Here is a 15,207-nt window from a genome sequence, read left to right as displayed (position 1 = left end):
TGTACCAAAATTTCAGCTGGACCAGGTGTCCAGTTCAGATGTTGGCCCATAAAATGTGTGAGTGTGTGTACATGTGTGTGTGTGTATGCATGTATGTGTGTACTAAGTATACACTTCTAAGGAGGAAGCTTATTTTAAAATGTAGTATTATATACTTTATACTGTCAGTACATCATCTTGCTACTATCATTTTCTATGTCTTATTAATTCATAGAACAGAAATTAGAAGAAAATATCATAACTTGTTTAACATAAAGATAATACAAGGTGATTTTTTTCATTTACCTCTCTTAAAAATATGGACTCACTCAACAGATATCAAATGCAGATTTCTTTCTACTACGTTGGCATATTTTAAAAACCTTAACACTTTTTTCTGGCATATATTTTGGCAAAAGAAAAACATTTTTATTCCTATTGCTAGAAAGCGAAATGAGTGTAAAGAATAAGACAGCGAACTGGACAGAACTTCATGTAAGTTTTTCAGATGCCAGATATATTTAGTTATAGTTAAAAAAGATGTTACATCCTTTAAAGCAATGCCATTAATGTTTACGTGCTAATATAAATATGCTTGATGGAGTACCTTCTACTTACTATAACCCCATAAATGTGCTGTTCATGATATATCAGACTCAGGTGGTATGAGAAACAAGATAGATACAAAAAGCACAAAGAAGACCTATGAAATCAATAAAAATGGGAAAAAAATCTAAGGAATGATAAAAGATGGAAAAGTTCAAGGCTATACAGTTTGGAGAAGAGAAGGCTACTATAGTCAGGAAAGAAAAGTCAGGGATCATCTTGCGTTGTATAAATACCTAAAATGAAATCACAAAGATTTGGGTAAGGATTTATTTAACTAATAATCAACAGGAACATTTCTGGAAATTAACAAAAATAAAAGGTTATTTCAGGCAGGCTTTTAAAAATTGTGTAGTGATTTGGAATTTTTTGTTCCTTAAACCATTAGGAAAATGTTGGACAATGAATTGACTGCAATTTTAATCTTAGTATATAAATTAACTTAATGTCAGACAATGCTTCTTATTTCCATGTACTTTTTTATTAAGTTGAGGCTCCTGCGTATCATCAAGGTTCTTAGGGGAGTTCTACCTTCTCTTAGAGGATTTAGCAAAAGAAATACATTAGATTCAATCAGTAATGTAACTAAATATATTTTCTGTCACTACCTATTTTAGTACACCTCGATATTCTTGATACAATTCACGCATTTTTACATATTAGACTTTAGAGTTCAAATTATCTTGTGGTTTTGCTCCCCAAATACCTTTCAGAAAGCTTACTTCACTCTGGAAGTAAACGGTACTGTGTTTTGAGAACAAAAGCCAACAATTTGGCTTATACTGAAATAGTCTACACTTGAATTTCCTTAATGACAACATTGTTTCAAAGAACCAAGTATCCTCTGAAATAGCTGCTAAAAAACACACCTTAGAACTACAGACAAATTCTGAAAGGTAGTGACATAGACTAGAAACTTCTTAAAGATTCAGAGAATCTTCAGTGATCAGGTATTTTAGTTTTTAAGGTCAAATGAGAAGAAAAATGAAGCTATAGGAAACAGAAAGAAAAAGATGGGGTATCACGAAAATATATAAGGACAATACCTGTTGTATTAATCATACTTTTTGGTGTTGTTCCGGTAGCAGCAAATATATTAGAGGTGCTGCCTGTTGGCAGACCACTCCCAGAAGTCGTGGCTCCCACGGTGGTTACAGCCAAACTACCTGGGGGTGGCTTCTTGACAGGCACCACGACGCTCCTGCAAAGAACGACATGAGGCGGGGTAACGAAAACAGGCTCAAGATGCATTCTGACCCTGCATGGCAGGTACACATACTCAACACTCAATTGTCTGTATTCTGTTTTTTTCCTTTTCTTCTTTTCTTTGAACTCCTGAGTCCAACCGCATTAATGAAAAGGATATAGACATTAAGGACATACTGTAAAGTGCGTTGACTACTATAAGTCACTTAGCAAACATTTATGTAGAATCTGTGGAGTTTGCAAACCTTTCTTAAGATGGCATGTGGGCTACAATCATTAATCTAGGAAAATTGGGAAAATATGTGCTCGAGTTAGAATATTTTGCATATGCATATAGGGTTTCTTTGCAAAGTACCCACAAAATGTCCATCTATATTATATTCTCCATGTGTAAAATAGTCATAAAGACATAAAAACATTTGAAAGCCAAACTCTTATGCATCTTCACAGGAAAGCTAAAAACTAAACCAAGGAATACTGAATAAAATCTAATGGCATAGTAACATTAAACTTTATTTTTCTGAACAAAATTCTGTTGCTCTTCAAAGTAGGAATGCTATTACAATAAAAAATCTGAGGTGATACACTAGATATTTGGTTAAATTTAGCACTTTAAGTCTTGACTTTTGAACACAGAAACTATTTTCCCATGTTTCTTAAGCATATTAAAATTTCATTGAAAAATTTCTGAACTTGACATTGCATTACCTTTAGTAATAAATGATTATAACTAGTAGTAATTATAAAAGATGAACTGTTTCTCTAACATAATAAATATCGTTATTTCCTTGTACTGAAGCTTCATGCTTCTCAAAGTTTCTGGCATGGCAGCTTCATTTAACAAACACTTCCAAGCATTATTTATCCACCACTGAACCTACTAATCTAGAAAGTAGATGTAGGACATGTGTTAAGTTCAATGTGACACTTGAAAACTAGTGACTAACAGTATAAAAATATCCAATCTAACCTAGTTCTTTTAAATTCTAAAATTCCCCATTAAAATCTCTATTTATTTAAAAGGCAACTATATCAATGGCTTACACTCAAATAGTCTATGGCTTAAATTTCCTTCATGACAACATTTTTTTCAAAGAACCACGTTGTCCTCACGTATTCTTCAATGTCAAAAATTTAAATTTACAAGAGTTATTATTCTCAGTTTTAGGTGTACTTAAATCTTTTTTGTGACTGAAGATATAATCTTAAATAATTTTACTTGGGCCCAAATTTCATTTATTTCTTTCTGGATATTGACTTTTCTTTTTATATGTGGAGACAGATTCTTAGACTTAACCTGGAACTCTCAACTATCTCACTAAATTATGAAAAAGCACACATTATTCATTCAATTCCTTCACTGGCCATTCTTCAAATAATGCCTTCATTTATTTCATTGAGAGACAGAGTGTGACAGTTTGGAAAGAATATAGGATGTGAAGTCAGCAGACTAAGGTTGAGAGCTAAATTACTCTTGAGATGTTTGATCTTTTATTTCATTTCCCTTTTGTAAAAATGACAAGGGAATGCCACATACTTCACACATAACCAGAGAGGTTAAATAAGACTATATTTAAAAGGGCTTTTTCAGTTATGGGATATCTTATAAATGTTAATAATTGTCACCACTGTATAAAATGAAATAATTATCTGCCTACAAAATACATGGTACCTAGTTATAATGATATATATAAAAATCAATAGGAAAAGTAAAGAACAAACTAGTTTATCATCAAAACTCTTGTCTGAACTTCCAAACTAGTGTTTAGATGCACTCGTTCGATGGCTACCTAGCAAGAAAACAAAATGACCAAGTCTTCATTTGAAGTCGTTAGTGAAACTGCAATACTTACTTTCTCTTACAGCTCTCATAAATTCTTTATGCATGAAATAATACAAAAATTCCTACATCTCTCATGAAAATCTTGTGCATCAAATAAAGGAAAAGTAAACTGGTGAGAGTGCTGTGAGATGGATTCGAGATGGTAGAAAAACAATTACCAACGATTCATGATTAACAGATAGATCATTACTAACTTTGTGTACAAACTCTCTGCAACAAATTAGTATATACATCAAGTGCTGAAGCTATGAGAAATGTATTGTGAAAAATTATACAAATGAGAAAGAAAATTTTTAACCTCAACAACCTGTAGTGAGGCTTGTAAATGAATACAAACAACATTAAATGTCTGTCTACTAAAAATCTGCGAGGATCTGATTCAACAGTGATTGATGTGAAAGCCTCCGGCCACCTTGCTGACAGCAGACCCGGCAGTCTGACAGCGCAAGGAGTCAGAGGGGACACTGAGCCAAGGGAAGGGACAAGGCACCAAGACTGGGAAGAAGATCAGCGGCAGAGCGGCGTGGGAAGGCGGGTGACAGGGAGTCACATGAGACGGGAGCAGGGCCACTATCACAGGCCCTTGCAGCCCACTGCTAAAGGCGGTGGCTTTGTCTCAGAGTGGGGTCAGAAGCCATTAAAAGATTATGAACAGGGGACGAATACGATTTTAGTTACCACATAGTCACTCTGGCTGCCTTGCTGAGGCTACACATAGGGGGGGAAGGTAGGCGTGTGGGGAGACTGGTCAGGAGACCCTCCGATACTCCAAGCAAGAAATTGTGGTAGTTTGGGTCAGAACAGCAAAGTTGAAGTGGTGAAGAGTGGGTCAAAGTTTGACTGTATTAAGAAGCCAGAGAAGGGGATTAAAGGGCATCAAGATGGACACACATAATGTAGGGGGGGTCCCAGGGAAGGCAGTTTAGCACAGAGAAGACAAGTAGTGACTCCAGAGCACCTTGCTACGCTGATGGACAGTGACGGCATTGGGGTGTGCAGGGGGGCTTGGTGATACGGGTGAGTGCTGTGACCACGGTGCTGCTTGTGTGAAACCTTCATAAGATTAGCTATCAATGATACATGAATAAAAAAAGTTACCAGGGCCCGCTACAAAATAAAAGTCCCTGGAAAACGAACTGCTCATTCTTTGTAGAAGGTGTCAGCTAAGAAGAGGCGTGGCCTACATGAACTGTATTAAGTCGCTTGTATTTATTTTCTAGTTTCTCCATCTCAAGTCTTTCAGTGTGGCAGGAGCTTGTACAGGTGTTTTGTTTTAAATGTCCTGCTTTTTGGATCTGCCAAGCTTGTGAGGAAATACAGCAAACAAGTCAGTCATATAGGTAAATAACAGAACTTACAGCTCATAGTCACAGCTCTAGGATATAAGTGAAAATCTTCTGTTTACTACAAATAAATTCTAAAGGTAAGAAGAAAAATATCATATGATTCATTTGTACAGACCTAAGCCTATGACTGATGAAGGGCATTGAATTAACTGGTGCACAAAGTAGAACACATATTACAGGACTGGGTATCCTAGTCATGTCATCAATAGACTGGGTATCCTAGCGGATTTAATAGGTTTTCTATATATTAGTTTTAAATGATACAATATTCCTTAAAACCAACATTCCCTGTGAACTATTTATTCATCAAAAGAATATAAAAAAAAGAAGGCAGAACACACACTATTTAAAGTAGACTAGATGTGGGTGTGAGAGAAAAGCCAAGGATAATACAGAGATTTTTGACTTAAGCAACTGGAAGGGCAGAGCTGCCGTTAAGTCAGGGAGAGCTATGGGAGCAGGATTTTTATAACTGTTATTACTCATCCAAGTAGCAATGTTGAAAAAGCAATTTGATAGATGTAAGTCTCTAGTTTTGGAGGCAGGATCAGGCTGAGACATAAATTTGGGAATCAGAAGTACATAACGGCAGAAAAGTGGATGAAATCATTAAGTGCAAATAGATAGATACAAGTGGTCCAAGGATCCAGTCTTAGAGTTTCTATTAATGAGTTGTGTAAATTTTAAACAGGGCTTTTTACAAAAGTATACTTCATTGGTATGCCTCAAGATTTGACAAAAGTATAATGTAAGATACTGAGGATGAAAAAAAAAAGTCAACAGTGACTTATTAAGGCAAGTAAGTTTTGTACTTATTCACGGTACCTATAAGAGTCATTTTCTTCTTTCTGCGCCCGCCCTCTTTCTTGTAACCCTTATCGAGCACTAACAAATTAAGGGAATAAAGCTGCCCTAAAAAGTTGGGGTGTACAAAGGCCAGTAACGTTCAGCCCGTGCCCGGGAGACACCTGAAGGTAATCCAAGACGCAAAGCGGCTGTGCAATGGATTTCAGCAACTGCTCCATTCGGACTTGTGCACAGGACCTTTCAGAACACAGAGTGTGTGCGTTCTTAGGGAAGGGTGAGCTGAATCCAGAAGGGTCAACAGGAATCGCCAAGAGGAGAGAAGTCCAAGGGTACAAACTTAACGAGTAGACGGAAGGAACTGCAGACAGATCCTTATGACTGGTGAAAGGTGGATTTTCCGTAACAAACAAGAAGTCCACCTTCCGTGGTGTAATAACAAGAAAGTATTTCAAACTGCTCATCAGTTTTGCATTTAAGCAACATGTGTCTAGAATACATGTGGAAGATACATTTGGGGGAGGAGGAAACACCTGGAAATGGGCCAGTTAGAAGGTAACTGAAGAATCGCCTGGAGAGATGCCGAGGGCCTCAAGTGAGGTGATAGCTTTGGGAAACAGACATGGCAGATTTTTTTCTGGGGATTTAGGCCTTTTAACCAAGTTCAAAAATGGTCATCTGCTACTTTTTTGGGACTAATTACAAGACCATTTCATTTATCATAGGATTCCAGAACTTCAGGGGACTTTTTAGAAGAATTATTCTACAGGTTGGGAAACTAAGTCCCAGAGAGTCAAAGAGAATAGACGAAGTTCACACAATGAATCACAAAAAGACCCATTATTCATAGCAGGTTCTCCGAATTTCTAAATAATCATTCTTCCCTAGCAAGGCTTATAGCTGTTCAACATTTATCTTGAAAGAAAACATTTAAACTTTGGAGAAAAACAATTATGATTTATGCAGCTCTGACTTTATTTATAATGGTTTCAGGTTTTGGAGTCCCTGTAAAATATGTAGAATACCAATAGAAAAAAAAAGATACATAGGAAATAACTATTTCATTAATCTACCCTTTAAAAAGGAGCCTCTTGCAGCTCACTGAACTGTCTGTAAATGCGAAGATAAAGGCATCAATATTGGAGAGACTAGGATATAACCATGCTTGGCACAAACTGCATCTTCTAGCCATTGGCCTGAAAGTACTAAACCCAGGACACTTGGATCACAATAAAAGCTGGGATTTCAGTGGCGAGATGTCATGGGAACTTTGAAATGGAAAGGTTAGCAGATTTCTAATCAGTGTGGCTTACATGTACTTGTTCATCTTTTAAGTGATATATTCAAGCACATATTTCGAAAATGAGAAAACTCTTACGACCAGAAATTGAAGTCCTTGGCAGTCACTGTAATTTTTCAAAATCTTATTTAATTCTAATTTTAAGGAGATCAATGTAGGAGGATTGCATCATCTCTATCAAACATTATTTTTTTATCTTAACTTGTTATCCTTAGCACTAATGTTAAACATGTTGATGTTAAAGAACTAGAGAGAAAACACCTAACCTAATCTTATGCTTTAGGTTTAATAGTATGAAGGCTTTCTATGTTGCTTTTTTTAGTCTTGTAATATTTATAAAATCCTTTTTTAGGGATTTTCTGAAAATGAAACATTTGGAAGCAAGAAAATTAAAAGTCTGAGGGGGAAAATACAGACTAGTTTGCCTGAATATATTAAACCCAGTAATTCTGCCATTAACAGGTTTGTAAAACCAAGAAGTATAAGTCTTGTTAGAAAAGCAACACACTATGGGCTTTTTGTGATGCCCCAGACTAAAAAAAAATTAAAAACATAAAACAGTTAAAATGTATGGAGAAGTATACTGTCTTCTGCTTTTTTTTAATTTTTGGCTTTTGTCCAATCTAAGGGATAATCTCAAGAATCTTGGGGAATTAACACTGAGCTAAATCACAATATATTCCAAATTGTCAAAACATTAAAAGCATGTAGATACACAGGATTACATTTTTAGTATAAAAACAGGGTAAAGCTTAGTTTGTGGTTTTCAAGAAAAGCATTACCTGAATCTAAAAGTTACAAAGGTACTAATATATAAAAAATAGAGCCTACCTAGAATATTTTATAAACCATAGATCTATGTAGAAATCTATCAAGAGATAGTATTGTTAGCGAATTTTGCAACTTGACTTAGAAATTCTATGATGAGATTATTAAGGGTTTCTGTTCGAAATTTAAAACCACAATAAGTATTTCTCTTTGCTTCACAGGAATAGATTATTAGAAAAACAGCTGTAATCTCATAGTTCTATTTCCTCTACACAGATAGTATTTCCTCCATACAGAACAGCATTAGAGGATGCCTAGCATTTTCAATGTTTTACATCTCATAAATAGACATTCGATAGGGCCACTCAGTGTAGTCAAAGACGTGAACTTAAATCTGCACAGATGATAATTGGAGGACATGAAAGAAAGAGAATTAGCGTCTTCCATAATGTAGATAGGAATGTTTATGTAATATTTAATAAACCAACCTGATGAAAGACTTAACACTAAAAGAAAAAAGGTCTATTTTAGTTAAGTCTAAATGTTTCTAAAATTTGATGCTGCAATTTACCTAATGAAAATGATACTAGAAACTTGAAAACACTCAAGTTCATCAATGCTCCATCCTAAGTGTGGAGAGAACACCCGACCTAAACAAAAGTTAGCTCAAATGGCATCCATTGTTTTACAAAGTTGTTCCAAATCTACCATCTGGAATGAGTACCAAGAATGCATTGTTACCATGTTTTCAAGAGAACCAATAAGCCATTGGCTAACAAAAGTACAATCCAGGTGATTTCCATGGGGACTGTACAATAGTATCAGGCAGTCTGATTCAGTTACAAAGAACGGAGCAACTGAGCCTACAGCTATTTTTCAACTAAAGATAAAAATGAAGAATATATTCTTGGTAGAGGAGGACCCACGATAATTCTGTGTTTGAAACCGGGAGTAGTCCGGACTTGGCTTCTAAAGCCTGTCATCTGGGATCCTGTTTTCAAGGAATTCAATCTGATGTTAAAAGACATGTCATAACTTGGATTTCAGACTTTACTGCTTCAGAAATATGTTTACATACTTCATAATGTAATTATGGCTACCTTAAGACAGATAAGGCAAATGGAAGCAATATACTGGAAACGTAATTGAAAATGCAGTTGTCCAGAAGCACTGGTGGGGATGAAGTCCCTGAAAAGCTGCTCAAAGCTCCAGAGTTTGAAGTTAAATTTTTGATGTTGTCACTCTCAATCTATTGAATGGCTGACAGACAATCAAACCCGTCTGGCTGGCTGGCAGCTCATTTTGCTGGCAGGTGGCAAACAATTAGACACACCAATTTGTGCCTCCTGATGACATTAAAGCATGAAACTAAGTTGTATGCAGGGCCTAGTGATTTGTGTGAAAGCATTTCAAAAATAATACTCTTTGCCGTGGCAACTCATTTCAGACTGCCACGTCCCATTATGGCTTTGAGTGGTGAAGACGACAGACTTGAGTCACGTGCAGTGCAAGGCTGCTTCTGTTCAATCCGTCATCAGCGCCCCCCGAGACCTCAATCCCCTCCTTTCATCAATATCACCTCATCATTTACACTGGCTGGTACTTCAGCTACTGCATATATTAACCACACTGGGGACCCTCTCCCGAAGAAGAACCGAAATACGCTTTGTGTGTCTCTATTTATTTCATTTCTACTTATTGCAATTTAGGATAATGTTTCCATTCTCATTGAATTTTGCATAAATGCTACCAGGAACAAACAGGAAGTTCTACTTTTTTTAAAGCAATTATTCTCAAAAGCGTAATAAATTTTGAGTAGCTAAGAACACTCGCATTCAGCGGGTAGCTTTGTTAAGTTTTAATGAAAAAAACTGTTCTAACGAATGATCTGAAGTAAAACAAAATCTTTTCTTTCATCTTTATTTCATTGACTTTCCTTGTGCAAACCACAATAATTCTCCGTATGTACTGTTCTATGTTTTAATAAAATTTAAACATATACTTTAAAATTAAATGGAACACACAAAACTTTTATGACCCTAAATGAAATTATTGTAACCTTTATTTATAAAAATGGATTTATAGATGATTACAGTACTTACATGCATATGTTTACATACACTTATAAATACACACACACATATTTTCTGGGAACATAAACCAAATGGGTGAAATAGAGAGAGAGAACATCAATATGAAATGATACAGGGAATGTCCAAGGAACTGTGTGAATAAACATCTGTAATATTAATACAAAGCATTAAAAAAGTATTTTCCTGTATTTTTATTCCTTTTTAAAAAAAAATTTGGACTCATTTCATCTTGAAAGGCAATTACTTGAATTTTTTATCTTTTAAAAATCTTTTTACTACTGTTTACTCCTACTGATTACTATTTTATAACCTTTTCCTACTCTGTAAGTTCACAGAAGACAAACTAGTTTTACTCACCTTTATATCTGACATGATGACTAATGTCATTTATGGTTTCACAACAGATTTTCAATAAATATCTGTGAGGCACTAGTTATATGTTTACAGGTAGTTTATATTTATATATGAAAAAGATAATTAATCCTAACTGACAATGGCTTTAATCTCACACCTCTACCCCTAAAAACTAACACATCACTGTCTAATTTGGAACAATTAGACTATTTTAGAAAAAGTTGGACTATTTTAGAAAAAACAATACAGAATACGTATTACATTTTGACTCCATATTTATTTTGCATTCTAGTTTAGTAAACATTTGATTTCTTAACTTGACCTTTTATCTCTAAAATAGAATTATTTGCCCATCACCTCATAACAAATATATATAAAATTTCTGTGTGGGGAAAAGTGTTTTAAATAGTAATAAAAATTTAATTCAGGTGGTAAAAAAGCACATTCTTTAGTTTATATTTTAATATATAAACGTGATTTGCATCAATCCCACTGTCAAAATCCAGTACAACCCTTAATGATTAATATCTACCCTAGGATACTTTTATAATGCTGCATGTTGTTAAATAATAGAATATACTATATGCACTAGTTTTTTGGGTCTAAATATTTTATTCTGCTTCTGTGAACTATCATTTTTATGGCATCTATATTGGAACAGAAAAAAATTCTTTCTCAGCTAAAAATTCCTTGTAAGATTTGACATTTGAATGTAGATATATGGGTCATGTTATAAATAGTCTACAAAGCTAAAATGCCTTCAGCAATATTTAGTTTTAAATACATGTGTCAAATGTGGCTTTCACGTCGATACTGGAAATTCTATAAGGAAGATGATCATGTATAAATTTGTATTTTTTCCACATACTTGAATTTAAAACTCAAATTTGGATTTCATTACCTCTAGAAGCTATTTCATCTCCAACAATTATGATAGTATTCAAAAATATTAGAATGCAATTTCAGAGCCAAACGAGACCTTGGAGAGATCTGACCTATCTCCTTCCCTGTTTTATCCATGAAACAGGTTCGCTAAGCTAAAACGTCTTGCCCAAGGTACTTAATGACGGATCACCATCAGAGTCTGGGTTTTCTTGATTTCCAGTTTAATGTGCTAACCTCCGTATCATATGGAAACCCTTTTTTGAGAGGTATTATTAAAATGCCTACTATGAGGTCAGTCAGGTTGTTCTATCCCTTTGACATTTTGCGTAGTAAGAGCCTACATTGATAAATGTAAATTAGACACATTTATGTCTAACTTGATTAAATTAATTAGGGATGAAAGCACAGCATGGAGAATATAGTCAATAGTTCTGTAACATCTTTCCATGTTGGCAGGTAGTAACTATACTCGTTGGGGTGAGCATTTAATAATGGATATAACTGTCAAATTGCTATGTTGTCTACTTAAGCCAGTACTGTATATCAACTATACTTCAATGAAAAAAATCAATCCATCAATAAATGCAACATTTTTAAGATCCCTCTACTATTTTTATATTAACAGACCCCACCTGTCCTTCCACATATGTGAATAGCAAGGCCTGTACGCACCTGTCAAAGGAATGAAACTGCATAGGAAGAATAGCTTGCGCTTCTCTCTTCAGCGCTGGGTCCGGGTAGGGGATGGGCTCAGGGCCACAGTCGGCAATTTCCACCGGGGCGGCCACGAGGCTTTTCAGTATTTCCTTGACATTGATGCCTTTGGCTTGGCTAATGCTAGATATGGAAGGCGCCGGCTTCAACATTTCGCTCGGGTTCTCAGCTAAGCTTTCCTGTGACTTTTTCACTTCAGAAGACAAAGTGGACAACAGCTCACTCATGGCATCAGGGCCCGTGCTGGCCTCTAATTCTGCCCCGTTTAGGATGTTGGCCACTTGCTCCTCTCCAATTCCTGAATCTGTATGAGGAATGGAACTTTCTAACTGAATCTCTTCACCAGGAGCTGGCGTTTCTTTTTCCTTTACAGTGTCTGGAAATGCAGCAGGGGTCTCTGTAATGAAAGAAACGGGTTTAAGCAAAACGCTTCACAAGTGAAGACCCAGGATTATTAATACCGCACATATCAGAATAAAGAATAATCCTGTAAGAAACAAAAAATGTGCTCCATGGATATGTCTAACAAAACAACTGGATTAACACTTATCATCCATCTATAGCTGTTGTTATGTTCAGTTCACATCAACAGAACCCTGTTCTTTTACAAGTCGTCTGGCATTTCGAAACTGAGGCATGGAGAAAGTGCTCCAGGAGTAGCTTCTTATAACAGCTTGTAAATAACTATTATATGAAGTTCCCTTGTAATCCTTTCATTGCTATCTACCAATCACACAGGAAAAATTCATACACTTCTCGAATATTATCCTTAAAAACATAAAGTCATCTTTATACCATTTTTGGTACATCAATAACCAATAATGAAATGTATAATTAAAACTTTAAATAAGGTGAATATATTGTTCTAAAATTATGCACATATAATATATAAAATTTTGAAGAATTCATCGCGAAAAGCATGTCATATGATTAGTTTAAAAGGATAAACTCTTTAATAAGAGAATAATGCCCCACAAGGATATAGCCTATATGTGCTGCTAAGAATAATTATTTTGGAATACTCACTCTTTATGAATATAAATTTTCAATTTGCGAAAACTGAATCGCAAAAAGAGATATGAAATACACATACAATATTACCAATTAAAATAGATACAAAGAAAAACATCTTTAAGATATTTAAAACATAATCATAAATATCTTATTTATGTCAGCCATAGAACAAAAAGAAACCCTGCCATATGCAACCAGGTGGACAGGAAATCGGGAGACCCCCCGACAGAGGGACAACGATCCTGACGACAGCAAGATAACTCACAAAACCTTTGGTGAAGTCCCTAGTGAGTCTAGATGTCTCCAGTCCCTAGGAAACAGAAATGTTTTGATGACCCTTCTTTGGGACGGGGATCGTAATCTGTTCAAAACTTTATACACATGTGCTACAGTGAAGGGATTTCTCTGGTAACAGGGCTCCATTCTAAGACTCTATTAGACAGTTTTGCTAATTTCTTGAATGTAGTTAACGTCATGACATCCAAATTTACTGCAGGTATGAATTTGTTTCTTTCCAGACTAATTTTGGAATCATTTTGTCCAGTTTGCAACACAAAGAAAAAAATACCTTTGTTTCTTTTGAGTGACCTTTTCTTTTGATTCAGATTATATTAAAACTATACATTAATTTAGAAATAGCATCTTCATGTTATTAATCTTTTTAGTATACAATATTCATTTATATTGACTAAAAATAGGCATTTTAAACAATTTAGTGTTACACTGTAGTTTCCCTCATATCCATTAAATAGGTTTTAGTATTGCTTACTTGTTTGGTCAAGGATGTTAGATTTGAAAGAGAAGATCAATTAGCAGAATGATAAATGATAATATCCAAACACTGGATGATCGACATGCAAAATATTATGGATCTGTTATTTCCAAGACTAAATATTAAAATAACTACATCAAAGTTTTGAGATGACAGAGAATTTCAATACTATTGGCAAAGCACCAGAGAAGGATAAAGTAAGAGGTAAAGATAGGATTTTGGCCTTCTTTATAGAACCTTGTGAGAGGGGATTAAGACTAAAATTAGAATAATAGTATCAGTCACAAGAAGGAAGGGAAAGAGCCAAGATATTTCTGGAACATCTAGCTTAAGAAAAAAAGAACAGTGATATGACATTAAATAAAGAAGAAAGCAAGGTTATTCAGGAATAATCGATTTTTCAGGAGTAAGTAATGAATTAAACTGTGAATCACTTGAGTCTGAAGAATCACTGGGATACTTGTATCCGTAGGTCAAGAGAAGCGCAGTCATATATTTGGGGAGAGTCAGAATTCTAGACGCTGCTGAAATAACCAAGGGCTATAGAATAAAAAGGTAAGATAGCTAAGGCAGTCATTTCCACTATTAGAAATACTACTGAATTTATATAATGCATTGCAGCTATAAATTGTATGTTTCTGGAGAGAAAACAAATGTGGTAGAAAAACGAGGAAAAAATTAAATAGGAGTAATGACATTTTCTCTTTGACAATAGGACAAAGAATGTAAATGTAGAAACAAAATAAAAACCCTAACATCAAAATATCACAGTGGCATATTTACAAGCATGCGCTACCTTTTCTTACAGAGTTTAATTATCAAAGTCCAGTACTTAGTCAAAATTTGGCTGACTTGTAGATTTGGCCTAGAGTTTTTGGCTTTCTCCTAAGATGATGCCTCGATACTTATGTCTGAATGTCGTTTACATTAGGAGCTACATGAAAAATGTGAACTTTCAAGTTATATTATTCTATAATATAAGCATTTTGCTAAAAAACGGAATACCTAAGAAAATAAAATATTTGATTTTAGTGTCTACAAAGTACCATATAAAAATATTTTTTTTACCAACTATATCATTTTTTTCTGTTCAATTGATTCTCAGTAGACAAAATCTCTAATTTACAAACTAGATACTTGAAACTCTAATAATAAATGTTAACCTCTCAATTATAAGACAATTAAAAGTCTATTGAAATTTAATATTAGAATATTTTCAAATGACTAATTAAAATATTGACACAATAATAAGAGTACGGTGGCTGATAAAAAGATAATTTAAAAAATGAGGCACTACTTCGATATATCAATAAGAATACTATTCAAATAAATGATTTTTGTAAAGACTAACTTTTGATGTTATATAGAAATAAAAATAAACACCAATGGGTATTTTTTTAAAAGTAATCGCAAATAAAGACCAGATCAGTGGTCAAAAAAACCTACTTTTTTTGCACTAAGGTCTTTTACAGACAGTTCTCGATTGATGGCATGACTTCAGCTCAGATGACTTGTATGTTCCT

General features: G+C 34.7%; 1 protein-coding gene across 3 annotated transcripts in view; it reads right to left on the bottom strand.

Annotated features, from left to right (window-relative positions):
• The window catches only part of NBEA (neurobeachin), a 547,470-nt gene that overhangs the window by 321,870 nt on the left and 210,393 nt on the right, over window positions 1-15,207 (bottom strand). For all 3 annotated transcript variants that reach the window (XM_073229196.1, XM_073229216.1, XM_073229206.1), the window contains exons 30-31: window positions 11,857-12,295; window positions 1,632-1,786 (exon numbers count right to left, since the gene is read on the bottom strand). In XM_073229196.1, coding sequence (XP_073085297.1) covers window positions 1,632-1,786; window positions 11,857-12,295 — 594 coding nt within the window. The remainder of the gene's footprint in view (window positions 1-1,631; window positions 1,787-11,856; window positions 12,296-15,207) is intronic.

This window comes from Manis javanica, chromosome 1, assembly GCF_040802235.1.
Source record: "Manis javanica isolate MJ-LG chromosome 1, MJ_LKY, whole genome shotgun sequence".
Classification (NCBI taxonomy): Eukaryota; Metazoa; Chordata; class Mammalia; order Pholidota; family Manidae; genus Manis; species Manis javanica.
This window is presented reverse-complemented; position numbering and strand designations above follow the sequence as displayed.